We start from the raw sequence: 16,965 nt of genomic DNA on the forward strand, positions 1-16,965 counted from the left end.
CAAGTCCACCATGCGTCTTTATCTTACAATCGCGCCTTTCCCTTTTTGCCTTTTCCTGCCAAAACCGGCTTTTCTTCCTCAGATCTTGTGCACCTCTGCTCTTTTCGCTTCCAACCTCTTCCCTGTGTCCTCTCTGTTTTCTCTCTCTCTTCTTTTGAGTCATCCAGCAGCCAGGAGTAGATTTGGCCCAGCGGTAACACGTGTAATTCCAACACCCACCGGTGTTGGCTGGTTTTCTGTTGAGTGAACTGTATTTCTTGCACTCATCTTTATCTCAGAAACAAGTGTTGGTCAGACAAGTGTTTTTCTCCCCCCTATGTTCAGGTGCTTGCCCAGGACAAAGAAGTGAGTCTATGAGCCTGGATGTGCAGCAAGGAAACAGTGACATAGAGACAGTGTTAGTGAAGTAAGAAAGAAGATCAATCCTGTGAAGTTTGCTCGACTAATCAGCATATGATGAGACTTCTTTGGTTTATCTCTGAAGCTGCTAATAAACATTTAGCTTAGAACGCTTTTAAATACTGCTGAAAGTCATTTAGAAGAGAGGGACTTTAGACAAGAAGAGGGCCACAGTCTATCCCCTCAACATGTCCTCTCCTGCTTCACCCTTCACCCCTGTCCAATTCCTGACTGTGAATACCCTAATGACATAAACAGAGTAGTAATCACATTAACGCCAGTTACGGCTAAAGGCACTCTTAAGAGGCACTGTACTGACAAGCCTCCTTCTTCCCAAAGCACTCACACAACACCTATAAACACTTATGAATATTGGCAAGGACCTGTATTAGCATAATCACTTTTCAGGTGTTTGTAAGTGCTCCCTCAAGCCGTAGCGACTGATAACTTTGAGGAACGGCCGTGACATGCTGCGTCCCCCGTGTCTCTGCCTTCATCCTCCTATGTTCCTCTTCCTCCGTCTCCTTTTGGAGGACCCGAAAGCTAATCCTGTTAGCTTGTTCCTCCATTAGCTTAATGACCAATATCAGTGAAAGCAACATGGTCACACTAGGACGGCCTTAGATGACTACTGGTGTTGGTCAAGGACAAAGCAAACAAACAAACGAAAAAAAAAAAAAGTATTAGAGGTCAAGACAAGTTTGGCAACTTTCAAAAGTAGGACCAGAAAGTTTGAGGATACATCTCAGGGTGGAGACTGCTTCAAGACTATACTCTTACCATTTTTTATGAGTTTGGGGACATGCCTCGGTTGGGCCACTAACATTACAGCAATCAGTAGCCTCTTTCGATAAACAGTTTTATAATCTAGCTGCAAAGACAACTCCCTCTTTAAATACCTCTGGTTGTTTGTAAATCACCAATTAAGTCGGCCATGTCCCAGCAGATGTGAGTTGTTTAAATAAAGCTGAGTTCATAGGGCTCCAGTGGGACATCGTAGTAAACCATGAAGCAAATTTATGTCAGGCACCTCTGAAGATAAGGGACTGAACATATCAAAGGTGTGTGATAGACATCCGAAAAACATTGAGCCGTTGTTATTTTCGTACCTACATCCAAGCCCTCTAGCGGCTGACTGTTGCACACTGCCGAGGCTCGATCTAGTGACCTGCTCTCTCTTGATGAACTGCAGTGTGTGTTAAAGGGGGGGAGAGGTGGCAAAAATTAAACGACTCACCATGTGTGGAAAGTTTTCCTTTCAGAAACTACAAAAAGTACCGTTTGAAATTAACTTGCATTAGACACATATACACCTGAGATTCACTAATGTTTGTGTAGTAGTTTGTTTTGCAGCTTGTGATGATGGTGTGAGTAGCACGTGAAGTGACTGACTGCAATTTAAGGAACCATAAAACGACCCTGATCAATATCATGTCATCTTCCCGATGGCAGTAGAGTAACCAATACCACATTTGCTGCCCTTTTCTCAGAGTTGCAATATGTGGAGTTGTTCAAAAATACTTTGTTACCTTTTTTTTTTTTGTCTGATTTTTAGTTTTCTACATTCCGGATTATTGTTGATTTATGTTTTTCTATATTTTCCGTGTTCTCTTTCAGTTCTCCCACACACTTTTGGTCCTCTCTCTCTCCCTCCCTCCTAAAGTCCCCTCTTTCAGCCCCTTGCCATGAAATGGCAGCTAAGGGCTTGTCAGTGTGGTTTCTCCTCTCTGCTGATCCTATTTCAAAGAGACCTGGAGATCCAGCATTAGCCTCAGCTCTGCTGCTCTCCAGCCCTAACTCGCCCCAGACTTTAAGTTTTTAGAAGGGGAGAAACAGACAGAGAGAGAGAGAGCGAGAGAGTGGGAGCTTCTCTTTTATTCCATTAGAGGACAGACTTGTTTGTAAGATCCTCCTTCCTCCCTCACACAGTTCTTTGCTCCTCTGTTCTTTAATAATAATAAAAAAACGAAAAACATCAAACGCCTTGTCAAAATGTCCTTTATCCCTTTGAATCACTTTTCCTCCATTCCCAGGAAGATGGCTATTAAGGACAATAGTGGGCTTATTTAGATATCTTATGTGCCATTGTTGTCTTGACATCCGTTGTTCTGACTTTCTGATTCGCGTCATTGTGTCCAAATTCTCGGATGCAAAAAACCCCCCCAAAAACAACACGAGCAAACTTTGTCAAATGCTTATATCGCTCAAGATACGCTGGTGCCTCAATCGATGAAACAATGAATTTGCAGAAGTTTTAAGTGTTGTGTGGCGGCACGCATGTCCTTTGCAAATGCTTTAGGTTATTCTTGAAGACTGTTCCCTCCATGCCACGCTTCCAGTTCTCTTTCTTCCTCCTCCTGACTTTTTCATTCACTTTCCAGACTCTGTGATTTCTTCCCTCTGAAAGGCACAAACCCCCTTATCTTCCTTCCTAGTCATTCACAATAGCAGAAAAAGAGTATGTTTTCCCTCCTACTGCATTTACATTGTCCGTTTGCACGTTACGCTAGCTTCGGGGTTAGCGTATGCAGGATACAAATCAAAGGAAAACGTACAGCAGGACACAGGTTATTGCAGCCGTTTTTATGGGGGGGAATACATGGGCTCTTCTTTTAAAGCCATAAAAAAACACACACACAATCAGGAAGTGTGTGTTAATGTAACTGGCACATTTTATTTGTGCTTATGAGAGAGAGGAGGAAGGGAACGAGTGAGAGCTAAAAAAGCGTATGGGCAAATGGCTTTTTTATGATGGAAAAATTCCATAGTGGGTCAAAGCCCATTGCAGGTGGCAGCAATTAACTGTAATTTTTGCAGATTGTAATGATCCATAATTTACCATTATACCCCCTTCCAACTCTTTTCAGTCAGGAGAGAAAGGTTTGTGTGGAGATTTGATTTGGTGCACATTTTACGCAGCATTATGTTCTTTAAGTGGGAGACTTCGGAGGGGGGCCTCCGTGGCTGCGGACACACGAGATAGGAGGCGAAGCCACAAAACATCAAACTCTTTTCGCTACGACTCGACCACAGCATCTCTCCTTTCTGCTCTCTCTCTGCCCTCTTCTTCCCGCTTTGTCTCTCTAAGCCGTGGCCGGCTTAAAACACATGCGCTCCCCGTCATACATGGACTATCTTTCTCTACCCCCCCCCCCCATCTCTCGTTCGCCCTTGCTTGCATAGAAGGTGCCGTGGATTTTGGGTTCAGTGTCTGCAAATGACTTTAGAAGAATGGCCTGCAGTGGGGAAAAAAAAGAGAGAGAGAAGAAAGGGAAAAAAACGACAAAAGATGAAAGAAGGAGCACATTTGCAAGCGGTGGATGCTTCTTATTTTGCATAGCTCTCACTTCTGCTTCCCCCCCCTCTCCTTTTCTATTCACCTGAGAGGATTTAAATAAATCCATAAAGCATGAAATATCAGAAATAGAAAAGCAATGCATGAAATGCATTTTCAAAGGAGCCTCCCCACCCACACACTAACACGCGGACACAGTTTTTCTCGTGGCTTTTATTTTCTGTGAATGTGTGGTTTTTTGTGATAAACACTGGTACAATTATTAACATGTGACCCCTTATTTGTATTCATCGTTAATACGCAGCATTCGATACATGTCCCACTTTGGAATCGTTAATTTCGTAAACAGAGTAGTGGAGGGAAGATGAGTGTGTTTAACGAGATTAGGCGTGCATTGTCAAGCAAATCTCAGGTCAGTGTACAAGTGCAATTGAAAGTCAATTACTGTTTGAATTATTTCTGCGCTCTCTCATCTGTATAAATTGTGCATTGGCGGCATGAGATATGCCCAGTGTTTTTTTAATTAATGTGCTGAAAATATTTCGTCTTTTACAAAACTCGACTTATTGTCCTTTTTGGTCAAATCGTAAAATGTTCACAGTGTAGTTTCTGTTTCATTTAAAAATATTGTGAATTTCTTATTTATTTTTGTTGAAGTGCATTAAAGAAAAATTAATATTTTTAAATTGATCACCACATATGTTGTAGATTTTATCCAGCAGTGTCCTTTTCATTTTATGCTTTTCTAACTTCAGTTTCTCTCTGTCTGTGTTTGCTTGTTTTTTGTTTTTTTGTTTGTCAGATAAAGATGAGCCCAGCAGTTATACCTGCACCACATGCAAGCAGCCCTTCACCAGTGCCTGGTTCCTGCTCCAGCACGCCCAGAACACTCACGGCTTCCGCATCTATCTGGAGAGCGAACCTGGCAGCCCTCTCACCCCACGTGTAGCTGCCGCTCCTGGGATGGGGGGTGACTGCGCCTCCTCTCAGCCGCCCCTCCACGCCGTGCACTTGGCTGACGGCAGCCCTTACAGCCTCTTAAGGATGCCGGGATCAGGGTCTGGCCGGGATTCAGCATCCACACCGCGCGAGGGCCGTTACCCCCGCACCCCTCCGCTCTTCAGCCCACCGCCACGCCACCATCTCAGCCCGGATGATCTCGCCCTGGCAACCCACCATCCTAGCGCCTTCGACAGAGTGATGAGACTGAACTCAGTGCCATTAGAACCCCCTCAGAGCATGGACTTCTCTAGACGTCTGAGGGAGCTTGCTGGGAATGCCACGGGGGGTTCTCCGCCTCTCTCCCCTAACAGACCTAACCCTATGCAACGGCTGCTCCAGCCATTCCAGCCAGGTTCCAAACCTCCATTTACAGCTACGCCTCCCCTATCCACCTCTCAGTCCCCATCTGGTTCACGCTCCACCCCCAATCCTGTATCAAATGCAGTTCAGCCAGGCACTCCTCTCAAGGCAAAGTCTTGTGAGTTCTGCGGTAAGACCTTCAAGTTCCAGAGTAACCTTATCGTTCACCGGCGAAGTCACACGGGGGAAAAGCCATTCAAGTGTCACCTCTGCAACCATGCCTGCACACAGGCCAGCAAGCTAAAGCGTCACATGAAGACGCACTGTCAGAACAAGTCGTCGGCGCTCAATGCCAAGTCAGACGACGGCCTCTCGACTGCCAGTTCGCCTGAACCTGGTACAAGCGACATACTAGGCAGTGCCACGGATGCACTCAAGTCAGTGGTGGCCAAGTTCAAGACTGAGAACAACGGAATTATGCCTGAAAATGAAGAGGAGGAGGAGGAGGAAGACGAAGAGGAGGAGGAGGAAGACGAGGAAGAAGAGGAGGAGGAGGAAGAGGAGGAAGGCGATGAGGAGGAAATCGACAGCAAGGCAAGAGTTGAAGAGGGGGGAAGGAACAACTATCGCTTCAGCCTGCGGCTGGAAGGGGCCCGCCACCACCAGAACAGCGACGCTCTACACCCGCATCACCGGAGCTTGTCTAGAGAGCACGGCGATGACGACTCGGCTGTTGAGTTAGACCGAGCAGATGACGCACCGACCACTGCCATGAACGGGCTGGGACCACTATCCAACGACAGCCTCTCTAGAAAGCTACTGGGCGGTGGGATCAGTCCTGGCTCACTGAGCCCTCTATCCAAACGTATCAAGGTGGAAAAAGACCTTGACCCCCCTACGCCAACCATCCCAAACACAGAGAACGTCTATTCTCAATGGCTAGCAGGCTACGCTGCCTCCCGACAACTCAAGGACCCCTTCATCAGTTTTACAGGTGGGGACTCCAGACAATCACCCTTTACCTCCTCATCCGAGCACTCGTCAGAAAACGGCAGCTTGCGCTACTCCACCCCACCCGGTGAACTCGACGGGGAACGGGCCCCTTCGGGACGGAGCGGCACGGGCAGCGGCGCCAGCACACCGCACGGTGGCAGCGGAAACGGGCGGCCGAGCTCCAAAGACGGCCGCCGCAGTGACACCTGCGAATTTTGCGGCAAGGTGTTCAAGAACTGCAGCAACCTGACGGTGCACCGACGCAGCCACACTGGAGAGCGGCCGTACAAGTGCGAGCTGTGCAGCTACGCATGTGCCCAGAGCTCAAAACTCACCCGCCACATGAAGACCCACGGACAGATGGGCAAGGACGTGTACAAATGTGAAATTTGCCACATGCCTTTCAGTGTGTACAGCACTCTAGAAAAACACATGAAGAAGTGGCACAGTGACCGCCCTCTGGCTAATGACATTAAAACTGAATAGGCAAAGAGCAGTTCTCTCTCAGATCCCCTCCACCCCCCAGCTAAAAAGCAACCCAGGCTTTGTAGCCAATGAGCAATGGGGAAAAGACAACAGGGTTAGACACCAGAATGCCGTGCAGCCCTGCTCTCCATCCCCTTCTGGAGAAAACTTGATGCATGATCCAGTGCTGGGCAATACTATTGCATCAGAACTTTTTGAGCCTTTTTATTGTGCAATAATTTACACATTTTGTATTTTTTGTAACTGGACAGCATGCTTGGTGTGTTTTGGCTACTTAAAGAGAAAATTGTCCTTAGCTGGAGGATTTTTGGTTGTACATGTGTTGCTGTTGATACTTTTGATTTTTCTCAGCATAACAAAAAAGAAAACAAAAAAAAAACAAAAAACAATACAGTTAGTTATAACCCAAGCTGCATACAGTACATACTGTTTTACATATCATGTGTTCAAACATAGCAGACAGTGTCATATTGTCAAAACATCAAGACAAGCAGGGTCAAACATAAAACCAATCTTTGTGAAAGATTTTCCATGCAACATTGAGATGGGATATATATCCATATGTATATAAAATTGGGCTGCCTATCAAATGCTGGGCACTAGTTTAAATATTTCTTTTACAAACATCAATGAAACTTAACTAATAATGTGGTGTGACATGACGATAAAGAGTGCCTTGGATATTTTACCTGCAATGGTTAATTCTCCTTTTTGCTAAAAGCTCGGAGTTTCAGCTATAAATGATTACAATACACGGGAAGATGCAGGTCCTTGCATCAAGCACCTGCACAACCCTTTTTTTTTTTCTTTTAACTTTGCAAAACATAGGGAACCAGCTGAAATAAACCTAGAAAAAAAACCCTGAATTTTGCATATCTCTGGTAAATCGTTTAACTACCTGACTCATGCATATTAATGCGATCATGATTACAATTCTGTTTACTGGCATGTTACATGCTTAAAAGGGGTCAGAGGTTTCTGGTTTTGGTGTTTGTGTTTGGTACAACTGAAAAAAAAAAAAGGTACTCTGACAGGTTGTTATAACCAACATGAAGCTCTTAAAGGTTCCAGAGTGATTATTTTCTTTGAAAATTAAAAATGCAAGTGTTATTTTGTAAGCAGCACAGATTTTTTATTTTTCTTTCCTTTTGTGTTAACCGTTCAGACTGTAATGTCAGCAGTCGCTCGAAGATAAAACGGGATTTAGTTCTGGTGATTCAGACAGATTATAGGTGAGTGATTTGGTGGGAGGGTTTTAGAGCCTGACAGTAGATGGACAGTAGAGATGAACCAATCACACCTTTCATGTCTGTTACCTGTTGCTGGTTTTCTTTTGAGGTCTGACCTGCTGATTCCGATTTAGACAGATTCCACTTTTTTTTTTGTTTTTCTCTCAGACCATTGCACATAAAATAGAAAAATAATGTGCTGTTAATTCTTTGACTGATGTATTAGTTTTGAATCCATCTGACAATGCATCAAATCATTGAACCCTAATCTTGATCTCATTTCAAAAGAAAGGCATTAACAGTGTGGCTTATAGACTGAAAATGGTTTGAGGATTTATGGTGGAAATTTTTCAGTATTTTACCTGTGGAAAATTGGCCCATTCTGGTTTCTGGTCAACTGATTAAAGCGTCTGCAATGATTGGGTTTAACAAGCGTCTGACACAGGAGGCCGTTGGTGACTTTGTAAGGAAGTGTGAAGGTGGGTGATTGGTAGAAATCCACTCAGTTTTTTTTTCTTTTTCTGGCCAATACTGCTTTCATTATTTTTTATTTTTGACTATTCATCTACAGTTTCGACAGCTCATATTTTTTCTACAGACAAAAAGCATAACATAGAAAAAGTTATGTTACAGCCCCTGGAGAATTGAAAAAAAGAAAATGCAGCACTTATCTCCATTCATGCATCAAAGCACATATCTGTAACCCTACGTCTGATTTCAGTTAAACTAAAAAGGAAAGTGGACCCAAAAACAACTGATGAGTTTGTAGATCACAAATGGTGCAGATTTTTGGTATTTAACTGTCAGAAAATTGTTTGACTCTGGTTGATGAATTGGTGTATCTCTTTTGATCGAGTTTAACAAGTGTCTCTACAATTCCAAACACATTTCTGATATATTTTTGAAACATTAAAGAAATCCGAAACCTTTTGCATCAAAAACTATTCCAAAAGGAAATTTAAATTCTTAAAAAAAACACATACCCCCTGTTCACACAAGTTTTATTTCCAAAAAGGTCAATTTTTCTAAACATTTTCCTCCTAATGGAGGCTGTTTTTCTATTATTTTTTTTTAAATCTCCATCCTTTGTCAATGATGATGATAATATAGCACTTGTCACTCTGCCTTGGATTCTGTATCTGTCTCTCTAATCGGAGGTACAGTTGGTTGAGTATAAAATGAGGATCCAGATTCCAGATCTGGCGCTACCTTACATGCACTGTTCAATTTTCCCAGTTTACAGTTGGGCGCTCAAGGGAAAACTTGCTCTTATGCTGACAGATTAGTGTGGTGTCATTGCTTAGCATTAAAATTGAAAGAAAAAAAAAGAAGAGGAAGAGGAAAAAAGAAAAAAAGGTTTTTGATCTAGAGACATTTGCCAGCCATGTTTCCTTCTGAGAGCTAAACGGGGATTTTGCTTTTGGAGGTATAAGTGCAGGAATTGCCATACAAATGTTAAACATAATACAACTCAGAGAAGTAAAATTTGATTAAAACAGTAAATAAAATCTGTTTTAGGTAACACTTTTTATGGGGAGAACCTTATTTAAATTTTCTTTTTTTCCATTTATTGATGTTTCTCTAATCTGTCGTGGTAGCATCCAGGACTTGATCACTCTGTAATGAATTGTGTAAAAAAAAAAAAAAAAAAAAAGAAAAAAACATCTCTCATCTTTTTGCCTTTATTATGAAATAAACGTCTTCAGGTTGAACAAAAATTTGCATTGAGGAGAGATTTATGATATATAAATATATAGAAGAGAGAACCTAAAATGCATAGGAAAATGCACACTCTTGTAAGTTCCTATGTTCAAAACACATCTATGGTCTACTTTTTTCTTGTATTTAGAACGGTATTTGAAATTAATGTTCACTTAGCTTAGGCACTTATAGTATTTATGTTGGAGCCTTTATTTTTTAACTGTTTTGCTTGTACTCTATAAAGGTTTCAATGTACTCTTTTTTTTTTCTGTAGTGAAAAAAAAAAAAAATCCCAACAAGCTGCCACCGTATATTTTCTTAATTTGGCAGGATAATCTAGTGTGAATAATTTGTATGCTCGGGGGAAAAAAAAAGTATGTTTTTTTTTTTAGTTTTTTTTTTTTAATAATAAAGTTGTGGCGTTCCCCAAAGGGTGATAGGTCATATGATGGCCTTTTCAGGCAGTCCCGCTTGGGGAGGTGGCCACACTGAGGTAAAAACAGGTGGTTGTAAATATCCTTTTAGTTTGTTTATATATTTTTTTTCTCTCCTGCCATTTTATATGCAGTAATACAAGCTATTGTTGGGTTTTTCTTGGTAGCCAACTTTTTACTGTCATGTACCACCTGAAAACATTCCAGCTGTCGTTTCAAAAAAAGAAAGAAAAAGAAAAAAATTACGTTTTATCATATGCAATCAGTCCAATATCGACCTGAAAAAGTTTTCTTTCGTAGACAGAACAGACCATGGTGCTTTTTGATTTGAAGATGGTACAACTCATATGCAAGGAGTAAAATCACAAACAGAAATGTAGGTACATGCCGTCATACCTCTGGTGTTGGGGTACAACTTAAGATTCAATTCTGTGTCCTGTATTTGCCTTCAAGCTATTTGCTCTGAACTGAACTTGAAGTCGGCCCCTGGCATAGGCCGACGTTATTTATTATGACTATACAAACAAACACCTGCTCTGTTCAGAACAGAGTCACTGCAGAAACAGATCAGTTCAGTTCTTCTCCTTCCTTGATGAATTGTGACCGCTTAGTTTTGATGACCAAAAGTCATTGTCCAACATCTATGAGGTTTTGCTCGACTTACAAGTTTGTTGTTGTTTTCGTTTTCAGTTTATGGAAATGCCACTCTATTTTCAGCTGTTTTCTTCACTCAGCCATTTTGTCTTGATAATAATAATAAAATGTATTATATACATTTCTGAATTCTGTGCTTCTTCTGTTGCTGCACCTGTTGCAGCCCGTCTTCCCAGAAATATGTAAATCATACAGTAAGACATGTCAAAACTCTGAGGAACAATTCAATTTAACACTAGACTGAGATTCACATCTGTTTAATTATAATGTAGCAACTCTGAGCTGTGTGGGTAACTAAAGCGTCAGTGTTACATGCTTTTCAAAAAAGTATTTGCACCCTTTGAACTTTTTCACTTTCTCTTACCCCACAACAGGGTTTAGGATTTTATGAGATAGACAAGACACTAAAAATGTTACGGCTGTGAAGTGGAGGGGAAATTCAATTTTTTTTAATGACAATTATTCTAATTCTGGTCAGAGTTGATTGGTTAGAGCTAAATATTGGGCAAAAAGTTGACTGGAGTGGAGTTTTGCCTACAGGCAGGACAGCGACCCTAAACATACAGTAAGAGCAACAACAAAATGACTTAGATCTAAGTGTATGCATGTGTTAAAATGACCCAGTCAAAGTCTGGGCCTAAATGCAATCTAACCAGCTAGTCTGGTAAATTATGAAAAATGTGAAGAACCACAATTTGTCAGCATGATTTCCCAAAAAAGAAAAAATTTAGAAAACTGTTCTTCATTTTCTTCCCAATTTCTTTGTGTTGGCTTATCACATAAATAATCAGTAAAGTACACTGTAGTTTGTGGCTGTAATGTGATCAAATGTAAAAAAAAAAGTTTTTTAAAAAGTTCAAGGGACAGGAATGCTTTTACAACTGTATTCAGTGTTGAGTAGAAAGAAAGACAGTTTGCACATGTTTTTCAGTTAGTTATTCGCCAGAATCAATAACTCCAGATCCTTTATTGGTGACAGTTTACAGCCTGTAAAGTATGTATTTGCTGAGTTACTGTCCAGCCTTACTGACACTGAGATATAGAGGCATAAAGAGGCCAAAGGGTGAAGCTTAGCTCTTTATTCGCAGGACAGTAAATAGAGACCTTGCTGTCTCTAATTGTGCACGCAGCATTCAAGTCACACACACACGCACACACACACGAGCACGCAATAAAAAGGCACACACAAGTCAGAGGGCGCTGGTAATATGACCCTTTTTTACTGGCTATATAAACACTGCGAGCGTTGCACCTGGGAAACACTACGCATGCATTACAAAGGTTTAAACTAACCCAGCCATTTGCATGCTTGTGAGTGCATCTGCTGGTAACAGACAACGTCATATGCAAAACATAAAAACACAAAGCGCAATCTGTTGTACAGCAAGGAAACAATAAATAAAAAAATGGTGCCATCGTAACCTCTGAGGTTCAAGGTCGGTCAGTGTGTCTCTGGAATCTTTTGACCGTTCCTGCTCCACCTCCTTCACCTTCCCCTTAAGTCTACCTGTGCTTTGGATTGAGCCAACCCTGCAGCGTGCCAAAGGAAACCCCGTCACTGACAGATAAACGCGTACCAGTGCCAAACATTGCAGTCGTCACTTAAATCTTGATGGCCACTACAAAGATTGTCCCCCCTCTGCGTGTTAGTGCCTAAAGCAGATAAGATGGTGCAATCAAAATTTCATGAACGCATTGTCCAAGATGTCGGAATCAAACGTCAGGGGTAATTTGTGATCATACAGGACAACAACAGAAAAAAAATCTCTCTCAACTAAGGCCTGCATGTGATCTTTTCAACCCTTTCCAGCCTCCCAAGACCTTTTTCACTCTGAGGTCAAAGTTTTCACCTTATCTGGAAGCCATCAGAAGGTACCAGTCCCACCTCTGTGAGTCATTTTGTTTAAACTGTTGCACGTCATTAAAATTCTGAGAAAGAGAGAGCAAGAGGGAGAGAGAGAGAGAGAGAGAGAGAAAGAGAAAAGTCACACACGCAGACGTTTAAAGCAATACTTCATATGCGAGGTAATCCAGGACTCTGCCAAGTCGTTCCCTGCCAGCTACAGCGCATATTGTCTAGCGGGCAGACCACGTCTCAGATGTTGTGAAGTGGTGAGACCAGAGGAGGAGGAGGAGGGAGAGGAGGAGGAGCAGGAGGGGGAAGGGCATGGGGGTTGGTTCTGCTGTGATCCATTTTACCGTTTTGGCCGGGACTTTCTTCTTACTGTGTGGTCACAGGGCAGATCGGCGCGGCCACTGAGGACGCTTGCTGGCTCCAGTTCCATGCAGAAGCCACATGGTCAAGACAAGAATGAGAGGTGAAAGGAGAGAGAGAGAGAGAGAGAGAGACAGACAGAGAGAGAGAGGGAGGAAGTTTTGGGATAAAGTCATTCTGCTTTTCTCATTTGTGCTCTCACTTTCTTTCCCTGGCTCTGCCTCCTCTTCCACTTCCTCCTTGATCTTGCACTTCAGCTTCAGTCTTCAACTTCAACTAAAGCCTTGTCCTTCCACCGGCCCGTCTGTCCATCCGTCCGTCCTCTCCCCTTTCTCCACCCCCTCTCTCGTCTTTCTCTCCTCTCAGACAGACAGAGCTACCCTCCTGGACGTTTCCTTTCTGCCGGCCTGCCCCAACAAAGGTGCTCAGTCATGTGAAACCTAATCTTCAGCCCCCCAAAACCTAACCCTTGACCCCTTCAGTCTTCACACAGCCATAGGGGGAGGGGAGCCAAAGGCAGGAAAGGGAGGCTTTTGGGAAAAGGTCAAATTCCCCAAGACACTTTTGTGTATGCACGTGTGTGTGCGCGCGTCTATGCATGCACGAGAGTGTGCATGCACCAGATCTATTATGTGGGTTTTGTGTTGCAGGACGAGCATGTGTGTTTGATTCTGTACACAAGCATGCACGGAGGGGAATATTCTCCTCTATACTGTATCGTCCTTGCCTTGAAGTCGTCGTACGTGCTTGCTTCCTATTAAAGGTAAACACTTGTGTCTTTATTTTCGAGCAATTTCAGCCCTGAAGCATCGGGACCCCATAGACAAAACACACACTTTGTTTTCTGGACCTGCCTGGGCACAGCTCCTCTCTTTCCACCTTGGCGAAGCTCAGATCTCTGCGTATGTGTGAGCGTGTCTGTGAGATACAGTTAGTACATGTGTGAGGCGCGGGGTGTCAGCTGTCCTGGGTGATTAGTGCTTTTATATTGTTCCAAGGAGCCCGGACGAGGCCCCCTCTTTACCGCAACGCGGCACAGCTGCAGTCTGCCTCTTCATCGCTGCTCTTCAGTCCTCTTCTACTCACAGACACTCGTCAGGCGTGAGCCAGATAATAAATAAATAAAAAAATCGGTCTAAATCAGCTGCAAATTCTTAAAAAAACACCAAAGTAGAACTGTGAGAGATATAAGAAGCTGAAACTGGGGAAGAAGTATTTGGAAAAAAAAAAAAAAAGGAGCAAGACAGGAAGAAGAGGCATATTAAAAAAGGTTACAAAGTTAATTCAACTAGTCTACTTTTTCCTGGACAGGAATTTATATATATATTTTTTTCCAGCTTTGGCTTGGAGGTCTTTCCGTCTTGAAACGCACCGAGAAGATAAGACAGAGAAGAGAACAAAATTAAGACAGCAAAGTGTTATTGCCTCGAAGCAAGAGTGTCCTGGGTTTGAATTCCAGCTTGTGGTCTTTCTGCATGCATTCTGCATGTTCTCCCGTGTGCATGTGTGGGTTCTCTCCAGATTCCTCCAAAAACATCGGATAGGTTAATTAAATACTATGAAATTTCCCTTAGATATGAGTGTGTGCACGCTTGATTGTGTGACTCTGTACTGCCCTTGCAGCCCGTCCAGGTTGTACCGTGACTCTCACCTATTTTACCCCTGGAGAAAGGGAGCTGACCCCCATGCGACCTGGCAAGAATAAGTGAGTATACCCCAGGCGTCCTCAAATCCAGGCCTCGAGAACCGGTGTCCTGCAACTTTTAGATGTATCTGAGCTTCATCACACCTGAGTCAAATAATCAGGTGTTTTGAAGGATGGTTTTCATTCATCTAGCAGAACTAGCGGGAAAAACCAGAACCTCCCTCTACCCACTGACTCACTTCAGCTTCCCTTGAAGGATTCCAAGGTGTTTCCAGGTCAAAAGGAGTATCAAGCACCATGAAGACATCTTAATCAATTCCCTAAACAATCTCTACAGACTCTTTTTCAAAGCAGCTCTACTCCAAACTCCACTCAGATGATAAAAATAAATACAGACACCTTATTGAGAAAGCTTATTTTGCTTTTCGGCTCGTTCACCACAAAGGACCATAGCAGTGAATACATCACTGGAAACAAACGTTTCAATCCACCTCCTGCTTCACCCTACCATCACTTGTTAACAGGACACCAAGATGCTTTAACTGCTCCACTTAAAGCAGTGACTGACCTAAAATCTAATGGGTTAAATCTATTCTCTTCCATCTGAGAACCATAGCTTCAGATTTAAAACATAGATATGTTTGTGAAACACATGTCTAGAGAAAAATAGGACGTAGAAAACATCCATACCTTTATTTAAGGGGCATGATGAAGTGCAGTTATCATCTCATAATGTTGTCGCTGCACCGAAATCTGCTAGTTTTCAATTATTCCAAGCAGAATAATAATATGAATAGGGAGTGCCATTCAACTGTATCTGCATAAGCTGAACTTGTTTTTTGGAATGGATGCAACATTTTACAATAGGTATTCCTTCTTTGTTTATCTTCAGATATGCTTATTCTGATAAAGTTACCATGCTTTTAGAATCTTACCCTCTCATTATTCTGTTTGGTTGGTGCCATTCGTCCCGTGCAGCAGAGGATAAAAAATGGAGAACTACACATCTGCCATGACTTGATCTGTCTGTCACAGATCAGGGCATGCATAGGTTTTTCTATTAGGTGATGCCTATTATATTTCAAGTTAGAAAAAATATGTAAAAATTCCAAGTGCGAAACTCAAATTCTCAACTCAAAATCCATTATGACTGCCTTGCACAAAAACTTAAACTTGTGTGAATCTCATCAAATCTTTCACATACTCCTATGGTGACCATAATCTCAATTTGTTAAAATATCCCAGCACCTGGTCACTGAAAACATGCAAGCAAATCCCAGTTTTTTGTTGTTTTTTACATGGAACTAGAACATTGTTAAATTAGCTTTGATGTCAATTTCTCACTTTAGAGATAAATTGAACACAACAGAACTGACCTACTCCTGGTTCACTGCCGTCCTCTTCAGGGCCTACAGGAAGTTCTCAAAACTGTCTACACTGAACTTCTCTTTTGAGAGGAAGCGAGGATTAGTGTGCTTAAAAACATTTTGGGGGGCTGCATACTTGCCTTGAAAATAAATGGCATGAAAATTTCTTCTGAGTGCTACTAGCAGCAGCCCAAGTACCAACGGTGGTACTTGTAACACAAGTGGAGAACCACGGTTAGGTTAAGATTAGTCAGACATAAGTATATGTAAACTAACATGTCCTGCTTTCTTCAGCATCTTGTTTAGCAGGCTAATAAGTTTAGGGAAGCGTTTCAAACAGAGATTTTTAAAGCATCATAAATGTGCTAAAGCCTACTTTTTCACTTAATAGATGGTTCCTTTCACAAGCTAAGGACATATGTCTTGAAATGGAGGGGTTGCCGGGCGGGGAATGGGGGGAAGGGTTGCCAAGGTCTGGAAGAGTGCTATAGAAGAAGTATGTCTGCTATGCATGGCTTGATTGGTAGCAGGATTTGTGGGGCAGAGCATTGTTCCCGACATTGAACTTGGGTGATCTTCAGCGTCTGAGCCAGAGCAACGGCTATTCTGAAGATTACAAAAGTGTATATATGTGCAAGAACACACAAGCTAATAACTCCTCTCCTCTAACACCCTCCCAACCAGCTCCACTTCCTCGCGTCTCTGCTTTATCTCAACTGTCAACACCTGGCCCAAGCAGGAACCTCGCTCTATCTATGAACTTTAATCTGGCCCTGCAAGGCAAACAGTGCTGGGCTCGGACAAGGAGAGCGATTAGTCTGTCACGTTGCCCTCCAGTGCTTCGGCAGGGACAGGAAGAAACAAGGAGGAGAGCGGTTGAAAGAAAAAGACAGATCTGGATATCTATCAGATAAATTTAGATTCCGCTTTGTGAAATTAAAAAAAAGCAAAACACACAAAGATGAAGAGGGTGTACAATGTGGAGGGGAGTTAAGACTTGGAGAAGGGTGTCACAGCAAAAATAAGATAAGGGGGAAGACAGTGAGATGTTTAGAAGATGGTTACTGTAGACATTATTTTAATAAAAATAATTTTCAGCTGTTGAACCTTTCCATAATTTGTCACTTTACAATCAAAAGCTTCCATATTGTATTGCGATTTCATGTAATAGACCACCAAAAGTCTATTACTTGACACTGTGTAGTAAAATTCATTACATGTAATGCACTGGACTTAGAAGAATAG

General features: G+C 42.4%; 1 protein-coding gene across 1 annotated transcript in view; it reads left to right on the forward strand.

The window, feature by feature from the left end:
• Positions 1–10,614, forward strand: part of LOC103464936 (BCL11 transcription factor A-like) — a 43,884-nt gene extending 33,270 nt beyond the window's left edge. The window contains exon 3 of the mRNA XM_008409354.3: positions 4,497–10,614. Within this exon, the coding sequence (XP_008407576.2) occupies positions 4,497–6,475 (1,979 nt within the window). The 3' untranslated portion in view covers positions 6,476–10,614. The remainder of the gene's footprint in view (positions 1–4,496) is intronic.
• Positions 10,615–16,965: the final 6,351 nt, after the last annotated feature.

Source organism: Poecilia reticulata, chromosome 1 (genome assembly GCF_904066995.2).
Source record: "Poecilia reticulata chromosome 1, P_reticulata-male-v2, whole genome shotgun sequence".
NCBI lineage: Eukaryota > Metazoa > Chordata > Actinopteri > Cyprinodontiformes > Poeciliidae > Poecilia > Poecilia reticulata.